The 22,451-nt window shown below is 46.4% G+C and overlaps 1 protein-coding gene across 1 annotated transcript; it reads left to right on the top strand.

Moving 5' to 3' along the window:
• Positions 1-1,989: 1,989 nt before the first annotated feature.
• MYO1H (myosin IH) lies at positions 1,990-20,535 on the top strand. The gene is made up of 31 exons (XM_009879037.1): positions 1,990-2,115; positions 3,186-3,301; positions 4,115-4,313; positions 4,941-5,021; positions 5,455-5,634; positions 6,107-6,205; positions 6,548-6,661; positions 6,984-7,055; positions 7,935-8,054; positions 8,377-8,444; positions 8,777-8,882; positions 9,235-9,315; positions 10,019-10,110; positions 10,821-10,915; positions 11,170-11,216; positions 11,439-11,519; positions 11,983-12,088; positions 12,337-12,454; positions 12,746-12,859; positions 13,412-13,488; positions 14,027-14,095; positions 14,665-14,749; positions 15,333-15,492; positions 16,024-16,107; positions 16,569-16,662; positions 17,077-17,132; positions 17,579-17,714; positions 18,408-18,475; positions 18,895-18,992; positions 19,983-20,082; positions 20,309-20,535. The coding sequence occupies exons 1-31, from the start codon at positions 1,990-1,992 to the stop codon at positions 20,330-20,332; spliced, it is 3,066 nt and encodes a 1,021-aa protein (XP_009877339.1). The 3' UTR covers positions 20,333-20,535.
• Positions 20,536-22,451: the final 1,916 nt, after the last annotated feature.

Genomic DNA, 22,451 nt, shown 5'->3' on the forward strand with positions numbered 1-22,451 from the left:
TGAGCTAAGGATGAGCACAACCCATGGATAAGATACGTCATGTGCAGAAGAAGGAAAAGAAAGGGCTATTAAAATTAAAAGGGAAAAATGCAAGTATCTCTCTGGCAGAAGGAAGAAGTGATCACAGGCACGCAGCTCGAGAAAGAGGAATGCTGCCTCCTGGCATCCCGGGGCTGGTGCCACAGGCAGCTGGAGGCAGCGGATGTGAAAGGCAAAAAAGTAATTACTCGTATGTAAAGTTAGTGCAGGTATGATTTATTAGTTTTTAAACTGTGATAGGATTTAACTGGTATGCTCGCGCAACATCTTTCTGGAGTATTGTGGTAATGCTGCTGCTGAACATCAATCTCAGAGCTCAGATCGCCCTTCTGATATGATAACCAGGTGAATGCAAAGAACAGGCTGTACCAAAAATGAGACTGACATTAAAATTCCTGTTTACCACCTCACTCTTCTGAGCTTCCCTCAGTCTTAAAGAGTGCTGTGCAGTTGGGTCCTTTGCCCTTCACTTTAAGGGAAACCCCGCTTCTAAATCCACCAAGCCTTAATATCCAAAGCACCGATGCCTTACACCAATGCTCTGCAGGTCTGTCCCAAAAGCCTGCCTCCAGTCAGGCTGTGCCAAACTCGGTAGAAACATTTTATGTTGTGCCTGTCGGAGCAGCAAAATGGAAAAAGCCAGTGTCACCCTGAAGGGCAGGGTGAGAACAGACACGGTGCTGGGTTTATGTGCACATCCTGAGTGTGAGGAGCTGCGGTGTGCGTTCGGATGCTGCTGCTCAGCCGGTTTCTCTCCCTTAATTTGCAGAGCCCAGGAATGCTAAAAGGTAAGCTGCTCAAAATGTATTCGCTTCTGTCGTAGGGGAAGTATTTTGTGCATTAGGGTTGGAATTTTTCTCTGAACTCTGTAATGCTGGTGCCTTTAAAAAAAAAAAAAAAACACACAGAAGAAGAAACCCTGAAAACACCACTAAGGCACACTTATTGCTACAGAATAAAGAGGATCCTGTTTGTGTGTTTGCTAGCAGGAAATTAGCAGCTTGATTTAATTAAATAAAAACCATACAGCTTATTCTACTAGCCTGGGAAGGAAGAACTTGGTACTTAGCAGTATTTTCAGTACAAGATCAACTTCCCTAATAAAGAATGGCAAGTGGAGCATGCAAGAGAATTAAGTTTTGTCAGTGACATCCTTTTTGCATTTCTCAGCTTCTGAGAAAGAGGTGGGGTACGTGCTAGTGAAGGTTTAACTCTTTAACTGTTTCTCCACATCGCTGGTTGATGGGTTTTACCAGCCTGGCGGCCCCTCTGCTCCCTGCCTGAGTCTCTCACTGGTGTCTGGAGACATCTGCTGCCCAGCCCTGAAAGCTGACCTCGATCTACTCGCGGAAGGCACTAGGAATAACAAGCAATCTTGTGCAGACTAGCACTGTAGGATTAAATTTTTTTATTTTTCCTTCCCTCCACAAAGGTCAAGTCGAATGCAGCCTTTTCTGGAGAGTCTCCATTTTCAGTTTTATCTGTATAAAGTAGTTGCGAGTGGTGGTAGAAACTAAGACTTTGTCCAGAATCTTCCACCGTTAACCTCCAACTTTGTGCTTGCAACTGCTTTGTCCAGACTTAATGGGGTGTCCCAGATCACAACCGCATCTTCGGAGCAAGCTGTGTCTCGAACAACCGTTATGTTAGCCAGGGCTGCCAGGAAACCCGGGTCTTCCTCTCTGATCACAGGGATCAGTCTCGGATGTCTTGACTGTAAAGAATTTGGAGCGTGAGCTTGAATGGTGTGAAATTGTCATCTTTGGGGAAGGTGTTAATAACAGCTTGGGTGATAATCTCTTGGCGTTACCCGTGCAAGGTCGATTTGTCCCTGGGGTCTGGGGAAGCACTTACCTGACCCTTAGGGTCTCCGTCTGCTCTCTCCTAATTCTGTCTTACACAACCTTTGTGTTGCAGACAGAAGAAGTGGAAGACAACACTGACGTGATCATGGAAGGGGCTCTGATAGCCCGGGACAGAGTCGGGGTGCAGGACTTTGTGCTTCTGGACTCCCACACCAGCGAGACTGCTTTCCTGAACAACCTTCGCAAGCGATACCAGGAGAACCTCATCTACGTAAGTGCCCATCGCTTGGATTCAAGTAGCCCATGGCACGCGAAACATCTCCCAGTGTGGCCTTGCTGGTCAGAGCTAGGAAGGAAAGCTGTGTGTGTATGTGTCCGTGCACCTGACGATGCTACCTGTTAGCAGCACCCAGCAAAGTGATCACCCCGTAGTAATTTGTTTACTTTAGCTAATGAAAATAATAGTTTCAGCTTGCTCCGAGTTGCCTTACAAAGTTTCAAACGGTGCGCGGTAAGTAGTAAGGGACTGGGGAAGTGAAACACTACCTTTGGAGGCCAGGCTGTGCTGAACATGGGATCTGGCTTGTCTGAGAAGTGCCCGAGTACTTCATGGTGTAAACTAAGATGACTTCACAGCTGTGGCCTTTTCTCCAGCAGACCCAAGGTTATATGTTGGCTTACGGCAGCAGCAAGTAGCATCTAAACAAAAAAAAGGGTCTCGATTGGGGCAGATGTTTGTACGAAGCTAATGGAAAGAACTGCAAAGAAGGTAGAACAGGACATTTTGATGAAAAGGCATAAAATAGGGGAAAATGCAATGTATCCTGAAATGTGGTATCTGATCACCTTTCACGGGCAAGAAAGAGTTTTCTCTGTTGAACAGCTCTCTGTGGAATAGACACCCTACCTGGCTTTCCTCTACAGCATTAGTTACTGGCCATTTCCAATGGCTGGAATAGTGAATGGCTATGTTAACTTTGAGTAGGAAAAAAAATTCCATAAATAGGAAAAAAAATTCCAAAATACCATTTCATGATATCATGAGATATCAAGACCTTGTATATGAAATATAAGGTTCTAAGCTTGCTGTCAGTGTTCAGCTCCACTCTTAACTGGGCCAGTTTTGGAAGAAATTTGATTTGAAGTAGTGATACCTGAGAAGGGATTTTTTTTTTTGCATTTGTGTTTGGCTTTTTGGGTGTTTTTTCCTTCTCTTGTAATAATTTCTGTACCATCTTTCCCAGTTGCGTAATGGCCTGATGTACTTGACTTCTCTTTCGGGAGCTGCCATCATAGCAATGGCACAGGTTTCCCACCTGGCTGCGTTCTTTCTCCCTGCAGACATACATAGGCACTCTTCTCGTATCCGTCAACCCTTACAAAGAGCTGGATATCTACACTGTAACCCAGATGCAGCTTTATCGAGGGGTAAACTTTTTTGAACTGCCACCACATCTGTAAGTAAAACCCTTAGCACAGTGGTTTACATTGGTCATTTATTTTTTTTCTTTCTTTCTTTGTAATGCTGTGTACTGGCAACGAGGCCGTGCATCCACAGTCACTAGGGCTGCTCCATGCTGATATCCTTACCTTCCTGTACATAAGGATATATTTGGCTTCTAGCTGACTGTGAGAATAAAAGGGGAACAGAAGGATTGCAGAAGTGGGAAACTGTAGGGGAAGAGCTATCTTGAGGATTACTGCCCAGTGTCTCCTCCTCATTGCACATGGTCAAATCGGGCCCCTCGGACTTCCCAGGAGGTGAAGAAACCTGAACTTCCGAGATCTGAGCTGGATTTTTAATTTTTTTTCTTGGAAGTTGTCGGGCGGTTTGCCAAATATGTTTATTCTTTTTTGTTTTCCTTAAGTGGCACATTGGTGAAAGCTCCGCTATGAATTATCATTGTATCTGTATCTATGAGCAAGAAGTTGAGATCTTCCCTTTGCTGGAATCCAAACTCCTCTGCTTTGGAAGAGGCAGTCCCTGCTGTGTGTAAACTGTATTTACCAGGAGTACATGCAGCCTACAGAAATCTTACAGCCACAGTGTGGGGGAAAAGGACAAGCTCTATCTGTCCCTCAGATAATACAGACGGGGTTTTTATTATGAAACCTCGAGTCAGACTTATGTTTTGAGCTTTGCTTTCTCATCACGTCCAATACTTGTAATTTTCAATGATGAGTAACTACTTCTGAAAAGTACTCTGCCTCCTGTTGCCATTTCCGACGGGCGCTTCTCCTTTTGAATCGTTCTTGTGATCCTTGTTCAGATATGCCATAGCTGACAACGCCTACAGGGTGATGTGCAGCGAGTACAACAACCACTTCATCCTCATCTCTGGGGAGAGCGGAGCTGGGAAGACGGAAGCATCCAAGAAGATCCTGCAGTATTACGCAGTAACCTGCCCCACCACGGAGCAGCTGCAGATCGTCCGCGATCGTCTGCTACTTTCCAATCCTGTTCTGGAGGTAAAAACCCCAAATCCAGGTACAAAATGCAGAAGTGTGGGTGTTCGTGGCCTCGCTCCACGGGACTTTGATGCAAGTCGACACACCTGCCCCCAGGAATGGCCTCCTGGTCTGCAGGATTTTATGCCTGCATTCATAATATAAATAATAACACAAATTACAACGGACATTCAGCCTCTGGGCAGCAGAACCTCTGCCCCCATTCTTTAATGCTTGGGATTTAATATCACTCGGTGTTCAAAGATTTAAATTTGAGTTTCATAGCAGGTGATAGCTGAAACCCGGGAGTGCAGAGAAGCTGTACAGTGTACGCTGGTTCCTCCTGGCTTCGATTGTAGGTCATGCAAGGAAGAGCGATAATGTGTTTAGCTGAATTCCATGTTAAAGCTAGGGAAATCATTAATTTAGGATCATAGAGTCATTTAGGTTGGAAAAGACCTTTAAGCCAAGTCCACCCCTAAACCTAACGCTGCCAAGTCTGCCAAGTTTGTATTTCTTTAATGCCACTAAATTCAGCAGTAGGACTCGGCTGATGTGGCAAGTCTCTATTGCTGGAGCTTTGTCCTACCACCCGTGTCAGGTTCTCAGTGCGATGAGAAGTGACTTAATCTATCTGCTTATCCATAGGCTTTTGGAAACGCAAAAACCCTGCGTAATGACAACTCGAGTAGATTTGGGAAATACATGGACATCCAATTTGATTTTAAGGTGAGAACAAACTTAATGGGCCACTATTAAAACAAGCTGAATCTCTTGGACACTTCCCAGGCAGCAGAGGATTTATGAAGACTTACGCTGCTGATTTCTGACCCTGTTTTTACAGGCGTTGCATTTGGTGAGTGAAGTGACTGGTTATACCTCCTGAAAGCTTCCTGTGTTACTGGCAGTGCTGCCAGTGCTTGGTAGAGAGAATATAAATTGTCATAAAGCGTGAGTTATGCTGCAAGGACAGCAAACCCCTTAGATGCAGCTTGTACTGTTGTTGGATACCAACCCTTAAACACAAGATAGCAGATGAATAAAAGCAGAAACGTGCTTCTCCAGATGGTGCTCCTTGTTCCGAGGTGCTGAGGAGCTGCCTACCAACACAAGGATGTTATTTCTGTCTATCGGTGTTGACCTGACTGCCTTGTTCTGCCAGGGAGCTCCGGTGGGAGGACACATCCTCAGTTACCTAATTGAGAAATCCCGAGTCGTCCATCAAAACCATGGCGAAAGGAATTTCCATATTTTCTACCAGTTATTAGAGGGCGGAGAAAAAGATCTTCTTTGCTGGCTTGGGCTGGAACGCAACCCCCAGAAGTATGCATATCTCATCCAGGTCAGTGACAGCTTGTCTGGTGGGGCCAAGACACTTTAATTCATTGAGAAGAGTGGTCTGAGCTACTAAACAGCAGAGTAGTACCCATATGCAAGTTACACGTTGCATAAAGGCCTCTCTAAGCCTCCTGTGTCAGGACCTGGTATAAAATGAGTTCCTTGGGATTTATGGACCTCATATTTTAGAGATCCCTAGGTATGGTTATGAAGCTCATTTTACGGTAGCGCTCTCAGTTTCCTTTCCACCTTGGTAGTGAAGAATACTTATATGACCTGAAAAATCTGATCACATGAGCCACTTTCAGGATTAGCAGGAGCAAAATAAACGCACTAGCTAGTTGCAGACTGCATCTACAGAGGCCGAGGAAACTGGGAATGAAGGTAGTGTGCCCAACAGTGCACAAAGTTTGTTAGTGATAATAAAATGGCTTTGCCAATGAATTGTACTAATTCATCTTTCTTTTCCTTTGTAGGGTCGATGTGCCAAAGTGTTTTCTATTAATGACAAGAACGACTGGAAAACGGTCCGCAAAGCTTTTTCTATCATTGACTTCACTGAAAAAGATATAGAGGTAGGCATGTCAAAAGGGACTGAGCCTACCAGAGGGAATTTGAGGAACAACAGCAGAGCACTTCTTACTTGGAAATCATAGAAACTGTCTCGCTTGGAAGAGACGCTAAAGATGGAAAAGGACATCATTTGGTTGGGGGAGATTGAGGGAGTGTGTGGGTAAAGAGCTCTGTCCCTCTGTACAGCTTGACAGCAGCCAGTGGTAGTGTATCTGAAGCAGCTGCTTTGACTTTCCTCCTTCAGCCCAGCCAATGTTCTGTTTATTAGTAGGCACAGGAAAGATTAGTACCATCCTGAATTGCTGTGGAAGCCCGTTTTCTCACGCTGTATCTCTCATTATTAGCATCTCTTTGGAATTGTCGCCAGCGTCCTGCACCTGGGGAACATCCAGTTTGAAGAAGATAGCAACGGGCACGCCATCATTCGCGACGGCACGCAGATCAAATGGATTTCAAAGGTATCTCAGTCTTCCCAGATAGTTTCAGCATTACGAGTCCTCTGAAGAAAGCCTTTAACCTTCCTGTGTTTTCCTCTTCAGGACAAAAACACCTGTTCTAAAAAGCAGGGTTGCTATATAAGTACTCAACTCTCGTTAAAAACTATTTTGAAGTGTCAGATCCCCTTTTCTCTACAGCACATTTCTCTGAAACTTCCTTGCTTGTTGTTGCTCAAAGATGAGTATAATTAGGAAAGGACTTGAGGGATTGTGATTGCACAGTGCTGCTTTTTAAAGTCTCCTGCTGGCCACAACCTGAGTGCAAGTATTTCTTTTCCTGCAGCTGCTGGGTGTGCATTTGTCCATTCTGCAGGAAGCTCTCACCCATCGGAAGATCGAAGCCAGATCTGAAGAGGTATTGGGGAGCGCTGTGTAACCCCGGGCAGCTGGGAGCCACCCTGGCTCGTGGGATGAGGAGAGAATTTCTCTGCAGTGTCACAGCAAAATCAGATCACTCTGGCTCTCTCTCTCCTCCTGCTTATCACTGTCGTCTTCTAGCCTGAGACCTTAAACTAAAACATATTTCCTGCAGAATTTCTGAGCTCTGAGATGGAGTGTGGTTTTTTTTTTGGAAGTTATTGGTCAGTTTGCCAAGCAGTTTTCTTCTTTTTTCTCTCTCTTACATGGCACATTGGTGAAAGCTCCACTACGAATTATCATTGTATCTGTATCTAAGAGGAGAAGTTGAGACCTTCCCTTTGCTGGAATCCAAACTGGCCCCTCTGCTTTATAAAAAGGAGTCCGTGCTGTGTGTAAACTGTATTTACCAGGAGTACCTGCAGCCTACATAACTATTAAAAAAGCCAGGAGCAGGGATTTTCAGACAGCCCTGTGTCTGAGCCAAACAATTTAATCTTTGTTCAGTCCCTGGAGTCCTTCCTGGGAAACTGGGCTGTGTAAACGGAGAACAGCACTGGTAAAAACTGGAGGAGTTTTGAGCATTTCATAACAATTTAAATAAAACAAAACTAAAAGGAAGTCAGAATAGGTTACACCCTCACCTAAATTAGTACTCTCCAAAAAGTAATGTCACAATCCTGCTGGCCAGTGGTGATGCACCAGAGCAAAGAAACACTGATGGGAAATAAAGCCACCGGCAGCTGTGGTTCAGCACCGCGCTGTGGTATCCAACAGCATGGCTGGCTCCCCAAGCCCCAAGCGTGAACTGGCTTTGAATTGCAGTCTGATATCTGTGGTCTTTATCACCTCTGACATATCTTTATCTTATTTTCAGGTCCTAAGCCCGCTGGACGTGGATCTGGCATTCTACGCCCGAGATGCGGTAGCAAAGGCAATTTACGGGCGAACTTTCACTTGGCTAGTCAACAAAATTAACGGGGCTCTAGCCAACAAGGTTGGTTTCCTGTCCTCCTAGACCCTGAGTGCTCCTAATGTGCTGGGCAGTGTTCCTCCAGCAAGGCTCTGCAGTGCTTATCACTGGATTTTGGATGTTTGATAGCTGATGTAGGGGCATCCCACAGCGCTGAGCTGGAAAACGGTTTAGCCAGGTGATGGGAAACAGTTTTAGCAGTTCAAGGAGCTGCTTTAAAGTGGCTGCTGCACTGGCATATGATGCAAAGCTCTTGAAGAGAAAGTTTAAAGCCTGGATGGAAGAACCAATGTGATACGTGCCAGGGAAAAAGCATCAGCTGAAGCAGAAATTGTGTCTTTAACAGGATGCAACTCGCAAAACAGTTATTGGCCTGCTGGATATCTATGGCTTTGAAGTACTGGACACAAACAGGTAAGAGCTGTTCCTGAGGCTTGGGGCAGTCTGTCCTCAGGCTGGTGGGGGCACATGCTGAAGTCCTGCACGGCTTCCTGAGCGTGCTCTTAGCCCGGCAAGGCAAGCTGTGGGTGACTGGAAAATGGGAGCACACCGGGTCAGTGGAACCCCCCGGTGAAAGCCTTCCCTTGGACTGCTTGCCTGGATTTGGTGCAGCAACATAGGAGGAATGGGCGGCTTTGATCAGTGGGGAAGTAGGTTGTTTGGCTTGAAAACATTAGGCAGCGGTGGGAGAAATAAAACTGTCCATGAAATGAATAAAACCTAATTCTTATTTAACTACTTCGAAGCTTTGAGCAGTTCTGCATTAATTACTGCAACGAGAAGCTCCAGCAGCTCTTGATTGAGATGACCTTGAAAGCAGAGCAGGAGGAATATGAACTGGAAGGAATAGAGGTAATTTATTATTTCCCCCTTCCCTTTTTGATTTGAATTGCTGTTACACGGAATGCTTTTGATCAGCAATGAAGAAGGCATCTGGCTTTTTTCCTTTTTTTTATAGTTTGCGTTGTCCATATGGGAAGTATAAGGTAGCCATGTGCCTCTTTCTGTAACCCTTTTTGCAGTGTGATTTAACCTAAATTTAATTTACATCATCTAAGAAAGCAGTAGGACATTCCCCCAAAACTCAAAAGGTCAGCAGTGATCTTTATGGGGATTGGAGCCAGAGAACTTAAAAATGGCAAAAAAAATCTTCCTCTAAAAGTCTTCCTTTCCTTTTTTTTTTTTTTTTCCTTTTTATTGCCAGTGGGAGCCAATTCCATACTTTAACAACAAGATCATCTGCGACTTGGTTGAGCAGAAGCATAAAGGAATAATCTCAATTCTGGTAAGAACAGAGTTTGTGCTACTTAGATTAATTTTGCTTCATTTAAGCGTGCGGTGCTGCAGGGAGGAGTCTGAGCACACCAGCTAACTGCTGTGATGATACTTTTTTGAATGCAAAAAAAACCCCCAAGTAGCAAGAAATGAAGAAATCTTCATCTACTTTTCCTCACTTTGGTACAGGAGGCAAAGGATTAGTCCATCATAAGTCAGAAAATGCGCCGCTGAAGGTCAGCGTTAGCTCCACGCTGCAGTGGGTTCCAGGCAGGGCTTTTCTACACGTAGTACAACGGGGGGAGCAGGAGGAGCTGGGTTTCTTGGGTTAGAAAAAAGCATTCTGTAAGCTCAGCTTCCCCCCCAACTCCGTGGTTCATCCAGACCAGGAGTCCTTCAGGTCCTTCTGCATTTCAGTGCTGCCTTTCTCACGAGTTTTAAACAAACTACAAAAGTTATAAAGGATGCAACGGAGCATTGCCAAATTCGGAAGAAAAAGCCAGATTTGACTTAACTGGGATTATCTTGCCGGTTCTATGGAAAGCAGATAAATTAAGCTCTAAATTTAACTCAGAAACGGCTTGTATAAAACAGAACTTCTTCCGAAATTTTGAACAAGCTCTTGGGTTTTGCTTAACAAAGTGGTACAAAACGTGAGTGATGAGGGAGCAGCCTGCTCAGAGCAGCATTTGACCTGGTGCCTGCTGTTGCAGGATGAAGAATGCTTGCGCCCTGGTGAAGCAACCGATTTGAGCTTCTTGGAAAAGCTGGAAGAGAAAGTAGGAGATCATGCCCACTTCGTGACGTAGGCATTTACGGCTCTGTATCCTGTCACAGGGGAAACTCTTCCCATCTCTTACCCACAGCAGAGGGTTGGGGGGGGAACAGTTTTTGCTTTGTACCAAAAAAACCCCAAGCAGCCTATCCTGACGCTGTCGTGTGCTACGCTGGTGGAACGCGTCCTCGGGAGGTGGTGCTGGAGATTCCTGTCTCTTTACTGCCATTCTTGAAAATTTTGAGTCCTAGATTGAGTCATAGATTCTATGACTTTGTCCTAGAACAAGAGCCCAAATGAAAAGGAGGACTCAAAATGTCTCAAGCAGTCCTTTCCTCACCATTTTTCACTTTGCAATTGAGGAAGCTGGTGATCTTATTCTCATGTAGGCAACGAGAACATATTTAAATGAAGATTTTTATGGGAAGAAATCTCAATACCCCTGGAAGGTATGGTCACTGACAAATGGTGATGGCTAGGTCCTGGATATTTTGAGGAGATTATGACAGCTGACTTCCATTCTCCAGCACAGAATTTAGCCGTCAGCTGTTCCAAATCAACAGATTTGATAACGGGCAGTAACTGTACAGTCAGAGCCATGTGGACAGAACAGCCAGTAAACAAACTCCCAGCTCTCCTGCAGCTGCCTTTTTGTGCAGGTGACTTTCTACGAGCTGAGGAAGCCCATTTGTTGCTTTTTCTCACGGTGGATTTGTGGTTTTTTTTTCTTCTCCCTGCAGTCGCAAGCTTGCAGACCAGAAAACACGGAAATCGATTGACTGGGTGGATTTCCGTCTCCTCCACTACGCGGGAGAAGTCACTTACTGTGCTGTTGGTGAGTGTGAGCAAACTGCTGCTCTAGAAATTACCTGCATTTTTAGCCAGTGTGATAAATGGTAACTTGGCCTGAAGATGAATCACAAAACACCTGCCCTTGGTAGGTACTGTTATTTTAGAGACTTAAACATGAATGCAGTGTGAATTTTAAGGGTATACATTTTGTGTTAAAGTGTGTAGCCTTCAAAAAGAATTAAACTTTCTTGTTGGCGGTTGATTGTTTTGGTGTGGTTTTTTTTTTTTTCCCATCAGGATTTCTGGAGAAGAATAATGATCTCCTGTACAGAAACCTGAAAGAGGTAAGAGCAAAAAAGGCTCGAGTCACCTTGTGTGAAGCAGAGAGGGCTTGCGGAAGATGCTTTTAGTGTCTGTAGCAAACAAGAACACGCTTTTCTCCCTAGCAATGTGCCTTAGACACCTCCAGGCCTGTCCTTACGGCTCTGCGGCTCACGCTTAGAAGCATCCCAGTGGGGGAACACCACGGCTGCTAAATAAGGCAGCTTTCCCTCACGCTGTTTCAGGTGCTGTGCAACTCTAAAAACGGCATCATTAGGGACTGCTTTTTGCTGTCAGAGCTGGACAACAGGAGGAGACCAGAGACGGTGAGTTTCATCTTTTAGTCTTAACTTTGAGTATAAAATCAGGTTTGATCCTGTCCTTAGTCCTGAATTCAGTGGAGGGGTTTGTGTTTGTTTTTTTCCCTGGTGTTAGACCAGTGCTAGCTTCCTGGTAGTTGAACAGTGATGTTGCTGAGACAGCAGCTACCAACACGACATGCCTTAATGTCGTTATTAATGCACCCTTCTGCATGGAGCCCTGAGCCCAGCACCCAGCAGTAGTTCTGAAGGGCTGCCTTGCATGTCCAGCAGCATGGCAGGGCTTCAAATATCCCTGCTAAGCACTCCGTCCAGGTAACTTATGATTTAACTATGCTTCAAAAGTTTCGTGGTACTAACGCATGTGTCAGCCTTTTACTTACAGTTTTCAGATGGGTGCAGGGAAGGAGCTGATTTCAATTACTGCAGCAGTTCCAGAGCTAAGAAACTTCTTTCAATGTCATCGTAGGTTGCAACCCAGTTCAAAAACAGCCTGACAAGCCTTATAGAAATTCTGATGTCCAAGGAGCCTTCTTATATCCGATGTATTAAACCGAACGAGAACAAGGAGCCAGGTAAGGCATTGGTCTGAAGACACAGCTGAGATAAAGGAATGAAGTGAGAGAGACTTCAGCCCGTAGCTAGGTATATATACCCACAGCATATATGTCTGTGAAAATACAAATCTTAGTTAAGCTAGCAGCAAAGTCATCACCTTGGGTAACTGTGGATTTAATTCCTTCTTTATCTGCCCTGCTGCCTGAACAAGTCGAGTGAGCTTCCACAGACAGCATTTATCAGGGAATGTGTGTTCTTACTCCAGGGAAATTTGACGATTATCTGATCCGACACCAGGTGAAATACCTGGGTCTGATGGAGCACTTGCGGGTGAGACGAGCCGGCTTTGCCTATCGGCGGAAATATGAACTCTTCTTGCAAAGGTAAGTGGAACTGGTTTGCCCTCTAGCCAGGTAAACCGGCCCTCCCACGAGTTAAGGACTGTTTAAATGTCAGATCTCAGCAACAGGAGATGTGGAGGCATCAGCACACTCTCTTCTGCATCGAAGATAACCTTTTTATGTGCCTTCTGTCTGTATCTTTCACACGTACCTTTTGTTTGCCTCGGCATCTTCTGCCTTCGATAAAGAAGTAGGAATTTGGAGGGGAGAGTTTTCGGGAAGGTGTTCCTCAAGCATCAGGTTGTTTGTGCTGATGTCTCGCTGATCTTTCAGGTATAAATGCCTCTGTCCCGCTACATGGCCACATTGGCATGGGCCAGCAGCCGAGGGCGTGGAGAGACTCATCAAGCACATTGGTTACAAGCCTGAGGAATACAAATTAGGAAGGTAAATTTCCTTTCTCTGGCGGTGATCTCTGCTGCTCAGTTGCGTGGGATTTGTCGTGTTTGATCCTCTGCCCTGTCTGTGACCGCAAGCCACCCCGTGGTCCCACCTAGAGAGCTGCAAGAGGCAGTGGTGTAAAACACATCCCTTGAGTGTGGCTCTTGCTTGCCCACATGAACTGCATGGCCCTGCCCATGTCTGCAGACCTGATGGCTTCCGACTTCTTTAAAATAGACCAAAGTAACCTCACCCCAAAGGTTTACAATCCGCAGGAGCAAAGAGGCATAGAAAGCCCAGATGTATGAATTTCCACTTCACCTTTACCTTCCTGCTTCCATGCAAGCTTGAATCCTGCCAAGCTTCTTCCATCCCTGGCTTAGGGCAGATGAGCTGCCTTGGTCCACCTGTGTTCCAGGTCTCCCTGTGTGCTTGGATAGACAAAGGCAACTTCCCTGTCTTAGATATGGATCTGCAGCTAGCTGGAGGACTCTGAGCCTGGTTAGGGCAGCTGAAATGATGCCTCTCTGATTAAGCTGTTCACGGTCTCTCTTTCAGAACCAAAATATTCATTCGCTTCCCCAAGACTCTGTTTGCTACTGAAGATGCATTTGAATTCAGAAAGAACCTGTTAGGTATGGTTACAGTTCCTTTTATCTATGTATAGACTAAGAAGCAGAGCCTGCGTGAACTGTGTTTCTGTGCTCCAGATGTGCCACAGTGAGAGCCAAGACCCCTGGTCTGCACAGCTCTGCAGAGTCCAAGAAAAACTTGTGATCTTACTCCAGGGTGGCGAGAAATCCCTAGTTACAGTGCTGGTGTTATAGACACCTCTCTGCTTTAGAGCTCCTCAGTCCTACTAGGAACTGTTGGCCCACGTCTAGATGCACTAAATACCTCTCCTCTGGAATTGGGGCACCACCTCCCCCATCCTAGTGTCACCCATTTGTAACTGCTTGAAATGCATAAATTCATGGGCTGCCTGGGGACAGCTTTACCTCTGCAGACTGCTTCTGGTCCTGTTGGTGCTTTGACACCTTGGCTCCTCGGGGATTGGGCAAACGCTCCTGTGTTTTGGCACATGATGCCTGATAACTGGGAGCACAGCTCCCAAATGGAATGTCTCTGGTTTTGAGGAGGTTTTTGTTTGTTTTGTTGGTTTCTTTTCTCCAGTTTCAAGACTACAGGCCAAATATAAAGGATGCCTTGGGAAAAGGGAGTACAAGAAGAAGAGAGAAGCAGGTATGGGTTCCAGAATCGAGGACTCTATTCTCAGGGCTACGCTTTCCAGCAGGAGTCGTAGCTTTGAGAGGTCTCGATTCCATGTTGCTGCAGATTCTGCTCGCAGCTTCCCTGCAGAGCTATGGGGGTGACAACTGTATGAGGAGCATTCACAGAGATCTGTTCAGCTCCTCGCACCGTGGGCTGCTCTTGGCATCACCCAGGCACCAGTTGTGGGGATGTTCTGGGGTTCGGAGGAATTGCTCAGTAACTGCTAAGGAAACAAACCCTCTTGTCACAGCGGACAGGCTGATGATAAATAATGCTGCCAGCTCAAAGGCCAAGCTTTCTGAGATGAGCTTCCTGCTGCCTATGGTAAATCACTGCCTTGATGTCCAGCTCTGCAATGCAGGTAGCGCCAGATCAGCCAGTTACTGCAGAGAAGAAAATGTTCTCAGCTTCTCGCTGTAAGGATCAGCTCATGGGAAGAGCTGCAGAAGAGCCTGTTATAACTTCTGCTGTGTGAATTTAAGGGATAACGCAGCACAGGGCCTCCGGTACTAATACAAGGACTTGATGACTTTCTGCAGCTATCAAGCTGGAGGCTTGTTGGCGAGGAGCACTGGCACGGAGGGAGGCCAAGAAGAGGACGTGGGCGGTTCAGATAATCAGGAAGTAACTATCGCTGCGTGGTGGCCCCAGGGAGGGCTGTGGGTGGTGGGACACAGCCAGAGGTGGCCTCTGGGCAGGGAGTTCAGACCACTGACAGCATAGGGGGTCAAAACCATCTCCTCTGTACCCAGCTCTGAGCTGTCACTGGAGTGAGGAGGGCAGTTGCTGGATGGGGTGGATCAGAAATGCCCGTCACCTCTTCAGGAATTCTGACTTGCCCCAGTTTCTGTTGCCCTGCTGGTCTGTATTGGTATGAGGGATCTCCCAACCAAGCCCTACCGTGCCTGTCCCTTCTCCTCATATGTGGGCCTTCATCCCCACTCTCTTAAACCTGGCTCCTGAATGCTGCACCAGGAGTAGTGCTGACCTTCCTTTCCAAATCCAAAGCACTGTATTTTGGTCAAAAAGTCAGACAAAAATATTAACGCTTGGAATACTATAAAGCTTAAGATTTCCATTGCCTTAACACAGGTGACAATGTACCTGAGTTGACATCACTGATCTGTTAGCTCGTGTGCCTTCTGCAAGTTTTCTTCCATTTCCACCAATTTCTGAAGGTAAATTCTGGTTTGGGTCTGTTCTGTAGGTTCATAAATGGCTTCATCAACCGAAAGAAACCCCTCTGTCCAGAGAACACAGAATTTGTGCGGCTTGTACAGTACAACTACTTGATGAAGCTCCGAGACCATGTTCCAAAAACCGTCTTGGACAAGAGCTGGCTCCAGCCTCCTTCTATCCTGGAAGAGGTGAGGGTTGCCGCAGGCTCGGGGAGCTTCGGGTCTGTGATCACCCCGTGTGCACGCTTCTCTTAGAAAAAGTGATGACCTGCTGGCTTGTCCTCCCTCTGGGCAAGACATTGAGATCCTCTGTGTTTGTAGGAGGATGGGAGCGGGAGGGATGGTGCTGTCTAAGTTTCCAAGGGAAAGGAGGGAGCTGGGTGCTTTTGTTTTAAGCCATATAAAGGAAGATGCAATGACGGACAAGTGAACTCCTGCGCCCTATTAAAGACAAAATTAATCACATGATGTTTTAAACTCACAGCAGAGAGAGACTCATCTCATCTGGGCTTTGGCAGGACAGAGAGCCTCAGCTGGACAAATTCTAATTGCTTCCAGCAGAACTCTCTCATTTAGAAACAGCTGCTAACATTTGTTATGGCGCCTTTGAACCTGCCCGGAGCCTGGCTCGAAACCAGAGCGCTGTCTGTTATGACAGCACAACTTCTCTACTTGTTTGGGTTTGTGGGTTTTTTTTTAATTATTTTTTTATTATTGTAGACATCCGAGATGCTACAGAAAATCTGCATTAGGAACCTAGTAAGGAAATACTGCCGAGGTGTTACTGCCGAGAGGAAAGTGCAGGTGACTAATGCGTGAATGCAAATGCACGAGGTAAAACACACTGTGTGCCTGTGACATCTGCTCTCTGGGAAAACAGTCTGAAACCCAGGCTGCACCATCTAACAGAGCGCTGCTCTCCTCGCTGAGCAAACGTTCCCAAGCCTGGAGCCAGGGTGTTTGTATTAGTGGCCCTTGTGACGGACGGTGCAGGTCTTCCACAGAAATGTGGGTCTTAATCTTGTGCCATTACAGCTGCACTTGACATAATGAGTTAAGATCCGTAAATGAGAAATATATGTAGGACTTCTCAGTCCCTGCTACCCCTTTATGTGCTGTAATACAGGAATAAGCTAAAGATGTTGGAAGAAATGCACCACGATCTCGGTAGACGTTGCGTGAGTGAAAGGATGATGTTGTGCCTACGTTGTAACTGCTGATGTAACTGAGGGAGAGACTCTAAAGGCTGTTTCTTCTCAAAACAGTTGCAGCAAAAGGTGGTAGCAAGTGCCGTTTTCAGAGGGAAGAAGGAGGGCTACTCACAGAGCATAAACCAGCCCTTCGTGGACACACGACTAAGTGAGTACACAGCAAACCCCTGAAGGACCTGGCCAGGGGTTTTCCTTGTTCAGGAAAATACTTTGACAACACAGCCCTGGTTTCTAAGAGGAGTTTCCATCTGGCAGATGCAGCATTACCCGCTGTGCTTGGGCCCTACCGTTTCACTTCCCTTGCCCTGTCAGGTCTAGGGACACTACGCGTGATGATTGACCTGCCAGAGTTGTCCTCAAACTGAGGGTACCTGGAATCCCAGAGAGCCATAAACCCAAGAAAATCCCCGATGGGCTCGGATAGAAGTGCTCACCCTCGGTTTGGATGGGAACATGCTAAGGGGAGAGGGGCTGATGGGATGAGGACAGTTGATGTTTTGCTGGCAGGAGTTGTGGCTGTCTGTTGCCTACGCTCAGGTTATCTTTCTGGTTTTCTCCTTAGAAGAGAATGACATAAACCCCAAAGTGCTGCAGCTCATCCACGGTGAGAAGATCAAGGTAAGGGAAGAGCAGCTGGAGCTCAGCAGCCCCCGAACCAGCTTCATGGGGGTCCTGGTCCAGTGACACAGACTGGGTGATCTGTGATGCCCGAGGCTGTCTTTCAGCCATGCCTGTGTGGCAGGAGAGTGCTGTAGCAACCATTTCCTTCCTTTTAAATCAGAGACAGGTCCTAAAATACACCTAAACAAAAATTATTTAAGATTCTTTTTATTAAAAGCTTAAAAAGCATCATTAACCTGATCTGGGCTGGAGAAGTGCAGGTGTGTGCACTGCACTTCCCACGGTTACAGCATAGAGGGCACAGGTAAACCATCCTTCTCGAAGCCCGATTGTGCCCTCCAAGTTTCCAGGCACAAAGAAACCAGCGGTTACAAGCAGAGGTTGGCAGCAGCAGGAGCTGGGAGCCACCGTGAGAAATGCTGATCCCAACTCTTTCTTTTCAGTACGTGACCCCCGTGATAAAATACGACAGGAACGGGTTCAAAGCACGCGACCGGCTCCTCGTCCTGACCCAGTCCTCAGCGTATGTGGTGGAAATGGCCAAGATCAAGCAGAAAATAGAATACGCCACTCTGAAAGGTAACGCTGGAAGTCTGTGCGAAACTTCCCTTTCTGCCAGTGACCCGGGGGGTGGAAAGTGAACTTCGGAAACTTGGGTCTTTCGAAGATATCGGAAGCGATGATCTGCCCAAGAACACTTTTTTTTTTTTACCTGGGGGTGGATAAAGGGTCTGCATGTCAGCATGCAGCTCCCTGAAGTGTAAATTAGGAGTAAGAGGACACAGTTCTTTGAAAAACTTAAATGCAGGAGGACATCCCTTTCTGCTGAAATAGAGAGGCGGTTGGGGGGAACCACTAAAAAACTCCCAACCAACAATTTCCCTACCCCATTTTGTAGGTATTTTTTAATCTTGCCATTGTCTGAAGGAGATTCCAGGGGTAGAATACATATATTTTCTCACTCCTCCCTACCAAAACCAAGGTAGTGTGGAAAAGCATGGCCCAGACAAGAAGTGCAGTGTGATTCGGTGACCCTTGCTGGAAATGTGTTATGCACAAGGGGATGACAGAGAAAACGATCTTCTGAAGGCATTATAAAAACTTAATTTTTCAAAGTAGCAGCTTTGTTGCATGTTGCTCAAAGCAGGGGGTTATGTTTTCTTCACACTTGGTAAGGTACAGAGACCCCTGTCAGGAATGGGACTTCCTTCTAGGGGGACGTGGAAGGGGTTTTGGTAGCTTTTCCTCTAATCCTTGGGTTTCTTTTGGAAGGTATTTCCACCAGTAACCTGAGCGATGGGATTGTGGTCATTCATGTTCCCGAGGACAACAAACAGAAGGTAGAAAATTGTCACGGAGCTACTGTGAGCTTGTGGTTTAGAAGCACAGTCTAGAAGCTGACACTTCTCATGTCTCCCTACGAAACACTGGGCTTATGCAATCACTGATGGCTGCTAATTCTAATTCTGTCACCAGCCAGACTCCTGCCTTCTTGCTGTCTCACCATGAAACCTTTCACTTCCTTTTTTTTCTTTTTTTTTTAATGGCCAAAGTTGCTATAAATCCTAAATAGTCCCTGGAAAGGATGTTTAACACACCAAGTCTGTCACCGACTGTCCTAATTACTGTGTAGTTATGGGTCACTTCTGCACAGGAGTTGCTGCTGTAACGTTAGAAGGAATTTCTCTGAACACACAGCTTATGTGCTGGGGGGACTTTATGCCTTTTTTTCATTTATATTTTTTCGTTTTGTTTCCAGGGAGATGTGATCCTTCAGTGTGAACACATCTTTGAGACGGTCACTAAACTCTGCATGCTGGCCAATAAGCAAAACCTCGTTAAAGTCGTGCAGGGAAGGTAAGGCAGCGTTTGGACGGGTGGTATTGAGCAGGCTGCCTCTGATGGAAGGACTTGCTTCAAAAACTTTTTAGGCCTGGATTACTTAAATTCACACTGTTAACATCCCTCCAGCAGACAGTGCCCAAGCTGATCAGGTCTGTTGCAGCAGGATTTTTTTTTGTGGTTTCCTTTCACAGGCACCAGGGAAAGGAGATGGGATGCACCAAACAAGAAAATATATTAAAAATCATGACAGTCTCTTCCCCTACTAACGAAGCTTGCTTCCATGAGGGTTGTGTTTGCACCTTCTGGGTGCGTTGCTCTGCTCTGATAGCTGCCCATGAACTACCTGCCTAAACCCCAAACTTGTTTCTAGGTGATTGTACCTTAAAACTACTTTTTTTCATGCTTTCTGCTGCTGTGACCTGGGCATGAGGTTGCTGGTTTAGTGGTTTCACAGCGGATCTGATTAGCTCCAGCTCTGAGGAAAGCCTGCTGGGCTGAGCCTGTGGGTCACCTCGGGATAAATGCTCCTCTCCCTAAAAGGTTGCAAAGGCTCCGAAATGTGATTGTGGAGCACAAGATCCTTCTCAGTCACGCCACCGAGCTAATGGCAGGTGGATGCAGTCTGTCTCTCAAATCTCTCCGTGAATTGAAACTGGCACGTGAAACCCATGCTTCTGCTCCAGCTTTTCTCTCTGGCCTTCGCTTTTCAATCGTAATTAGATTCTGTGTGTTCAGTGGTTTTCTCCAGGTCAGATCTGCTTATCTTCTAGTGCTTAATTGCGCCAGGAAAAGGCAAATGCCTGGATGGGGCAGGCGTGCTCCATTCATCAAACCCTTCTAGGCTGTGTGGTATAATGCAATTGTTTAGGATATTTACCTAAGCTGGAGGGCTCTGATCTTCTAATTTAACGAGATTTGCTACGGGAACAGAAATAAAGGGGGCTTAGAGTAAAGCCTATTGGGAGGAAAGCATATAATGACTAATTCCGTCTGCACTTGCAGCCTTAGGTTTCACATCGGCTCTGGAAAGGAAGGGACGATGGTGTTTACCATCGGGCAGGAGCCTCAGGTCTTCAAAGCCAAAAATGGACAACTCACAGTGGTAAGGCCTTACCTAAGTACTGGGAATACGACTTGTGCTCTCTTTTGATTCTCAGCCCCTGCAGAGAGAGCAGCTAAGCTCTAGCAAGGGCCCTTTGCGTGAGGTCAGGGCTTGATTCCTCTCACAGAGCAGAGACTTACCCAGCCAGGATTACCTCTGTAAGGTAACGCAGAACAGACACGATGTTTGTACTTGATTTAACGACTCCTTCCTTTTCTTGTCTCAGGTGTCAACACAGGCAAGGTCTTGATGAGAAACAGGTCCTGGTCCTTGTCTTGGCTAGGAACAGAAAGGAGCCTGCAGGATGAGACCAACACTCGCATCTCCCCTGGAATCTTTGATGCCACAGGGCTGCTGTGATTTGAGAGTTTGCTTGCATCTTTTAGGCTCTTTTTTTTTTATAGTTTAAAACTATTCAACTATAGCTAAATAAATTCCATTTTGTTGCTGTAACATTCTGGTGGGCCTAGATGCTCATTACACAGTCCCACAGAAATTCTTAAATCCATAGTTGCAGTTCCACCCATAAAATGTCCATCTCTGCGCACTCAGTAAGAGCTGAGAGCTCTGACCGGTCACAAAGGATTAAGACAGAAGCAAAAAGGCTTCTCTAGCTCTACTGCGAGTCACAACTCACCAGAACTGCACCAAGAGCAGATTGATAACATTAACTCTGGTCTGAAAACACCTTTGCTCTCAGGCAGCCTGGCGAAGCCTTTAACCCCCGCGGCCCGTCCTTCGGCAGGGGGAGAGATGGTTCAATGCAGGGGTGGGGCTGGTGCTGATCTGTCTCTTGCTGCATCAGCATGTGAAGCTGCGAACATCGAAGTCTCAGGCACCTGCTTTCTTGCCTAGTCTGACCTGAGGGAAGATGTTTGATTTTAGCGATGATGCCCTGCGCATGGCGTGGTGGAGGCAAACCCGTAAACCACGACCAAACCCACCTGCTCTTCAAGAGGGATGCGCTGCCCTGGTACAACCCAGATCAGAAGAAACCAGGCTCCTGCTGCTGAGGACCCTTCATCTCTCTCCACAGAGCTGAGATTCAGGTTGTTGCAGAGCATGGGAGGCACCAGGCCCTCCCCTTGGGGTGCGCTGGGGTAGTGTTTACTCTGCTGCCTCATGTTGAGGCAACGTGGTGTAGCTCCTGCTCCAGCTTGCTTTGGCTAGCCTCAAAATCCGTGACTTTTTTTGCTGCTTTTAAATCTCGGGCTCTGCAGAGTCCTGGGAGCCAGGTCGCTGGCGTCTCTGCCGTGAGCGGTGCCAGGAGGTAAAACTAACAGCTTGGGGAAGGGTGATGTCTGGTGTTTCTTCCTGTTTCTTCCAGCTCCCTGGTGCGTGAGGGAAGAATGCTTCAAACAAGTAATAAAGTGACTCGCATATAAATATGAAATATTTTCTAGTTTATTGTGTTATTTTTTTTTTAAAAAAAGTACATATTGCAAACATCAACCACACATTTAATCCAGCTTAAGCTTTTTTTTTTTTTGTGTGCATAAGTATAAATTGGGAGGGAATGATTGTACAGAACAGATGAAATTGCTGCTCTTGTCCATGAAACGGAACAACTCCCTTACAACTACAAGGTTCTACCTACCCTTTGCCCTAAGGTAAGACTGGAGCTTGAAGCCTCCTCCAGGGCTCTAACGAGGCAGCACTAGATAATCTAAAGAGCTGCTTGTGACCAGGAGAGCTGCCCTGAACCCCACCTTCACCCGCAAGCAGCGGGCGCAAAACCGGTTACAGTAAAAAGGCTCAAGAGCTGAGAGCATTTGTGCAATGGCATTAACGACGTCTCTCTGCGCGGAGAGAGGACGAGTGGCCAGCAGTCAAGGATGGGCTAACGCACCAGCAGAACGTTTTTACCACACGACAGCAGCATGCAGAGGGTTAAGACAGGATTGTGTTAAGACAGAACCTGCCTATAAATGCAGCAGCACAACCGAAACTTGCTCAAAGTCTCCTGGAGTGACTTACTAAACCAATAGCTATATAAACTGCTGTACAAAGATTAAAAATAATCATCCCCTGGGAGATTTTTTTATTATTTTTTTTTTAAGAACTTAGTTTGCAAAACCTGGAAGGGGAAATCCTGAAGCCAGTTAAGAATCTATTTACAGAGAAGTTAATCACACAGCTGTGAGGCGCTCAGCACTGGTGTCCACACGTGTCACCTCCTGGAGCTGAACCTGCTCTTGCGCCGCAGGACAGGACAGGATTGGGGCTGGGCTGCTGGGGCCACCCCCTGCCCCGTGTGGGGAAAAGGAGGGAGCTCAGCCCCGCTGAGGATGAGGATGGTGAGGGAAGCAGCTCTCTAGCATCAAGGGAGCAAGCAGGGTTTGCTGCAGGACTATCAGCATATTCTACAG

The sequence above is a fragment of the Apaloderma vittatum genome, unplaced genomic scaffold (genome assembly GCF_000703405.1).
Source record: "Apaloderma vittatum isolate BGI_N311 unplaced genomic scaffold, ASM70340v1 scaffold23721, whole genome shotgun sequence".
Lineage (NCBI taxonomy): Eukaryota > Metazoa > Chordata > Aves > Trogoniformes > Trogonidae > Apaloderma > Apaloderma vittatum.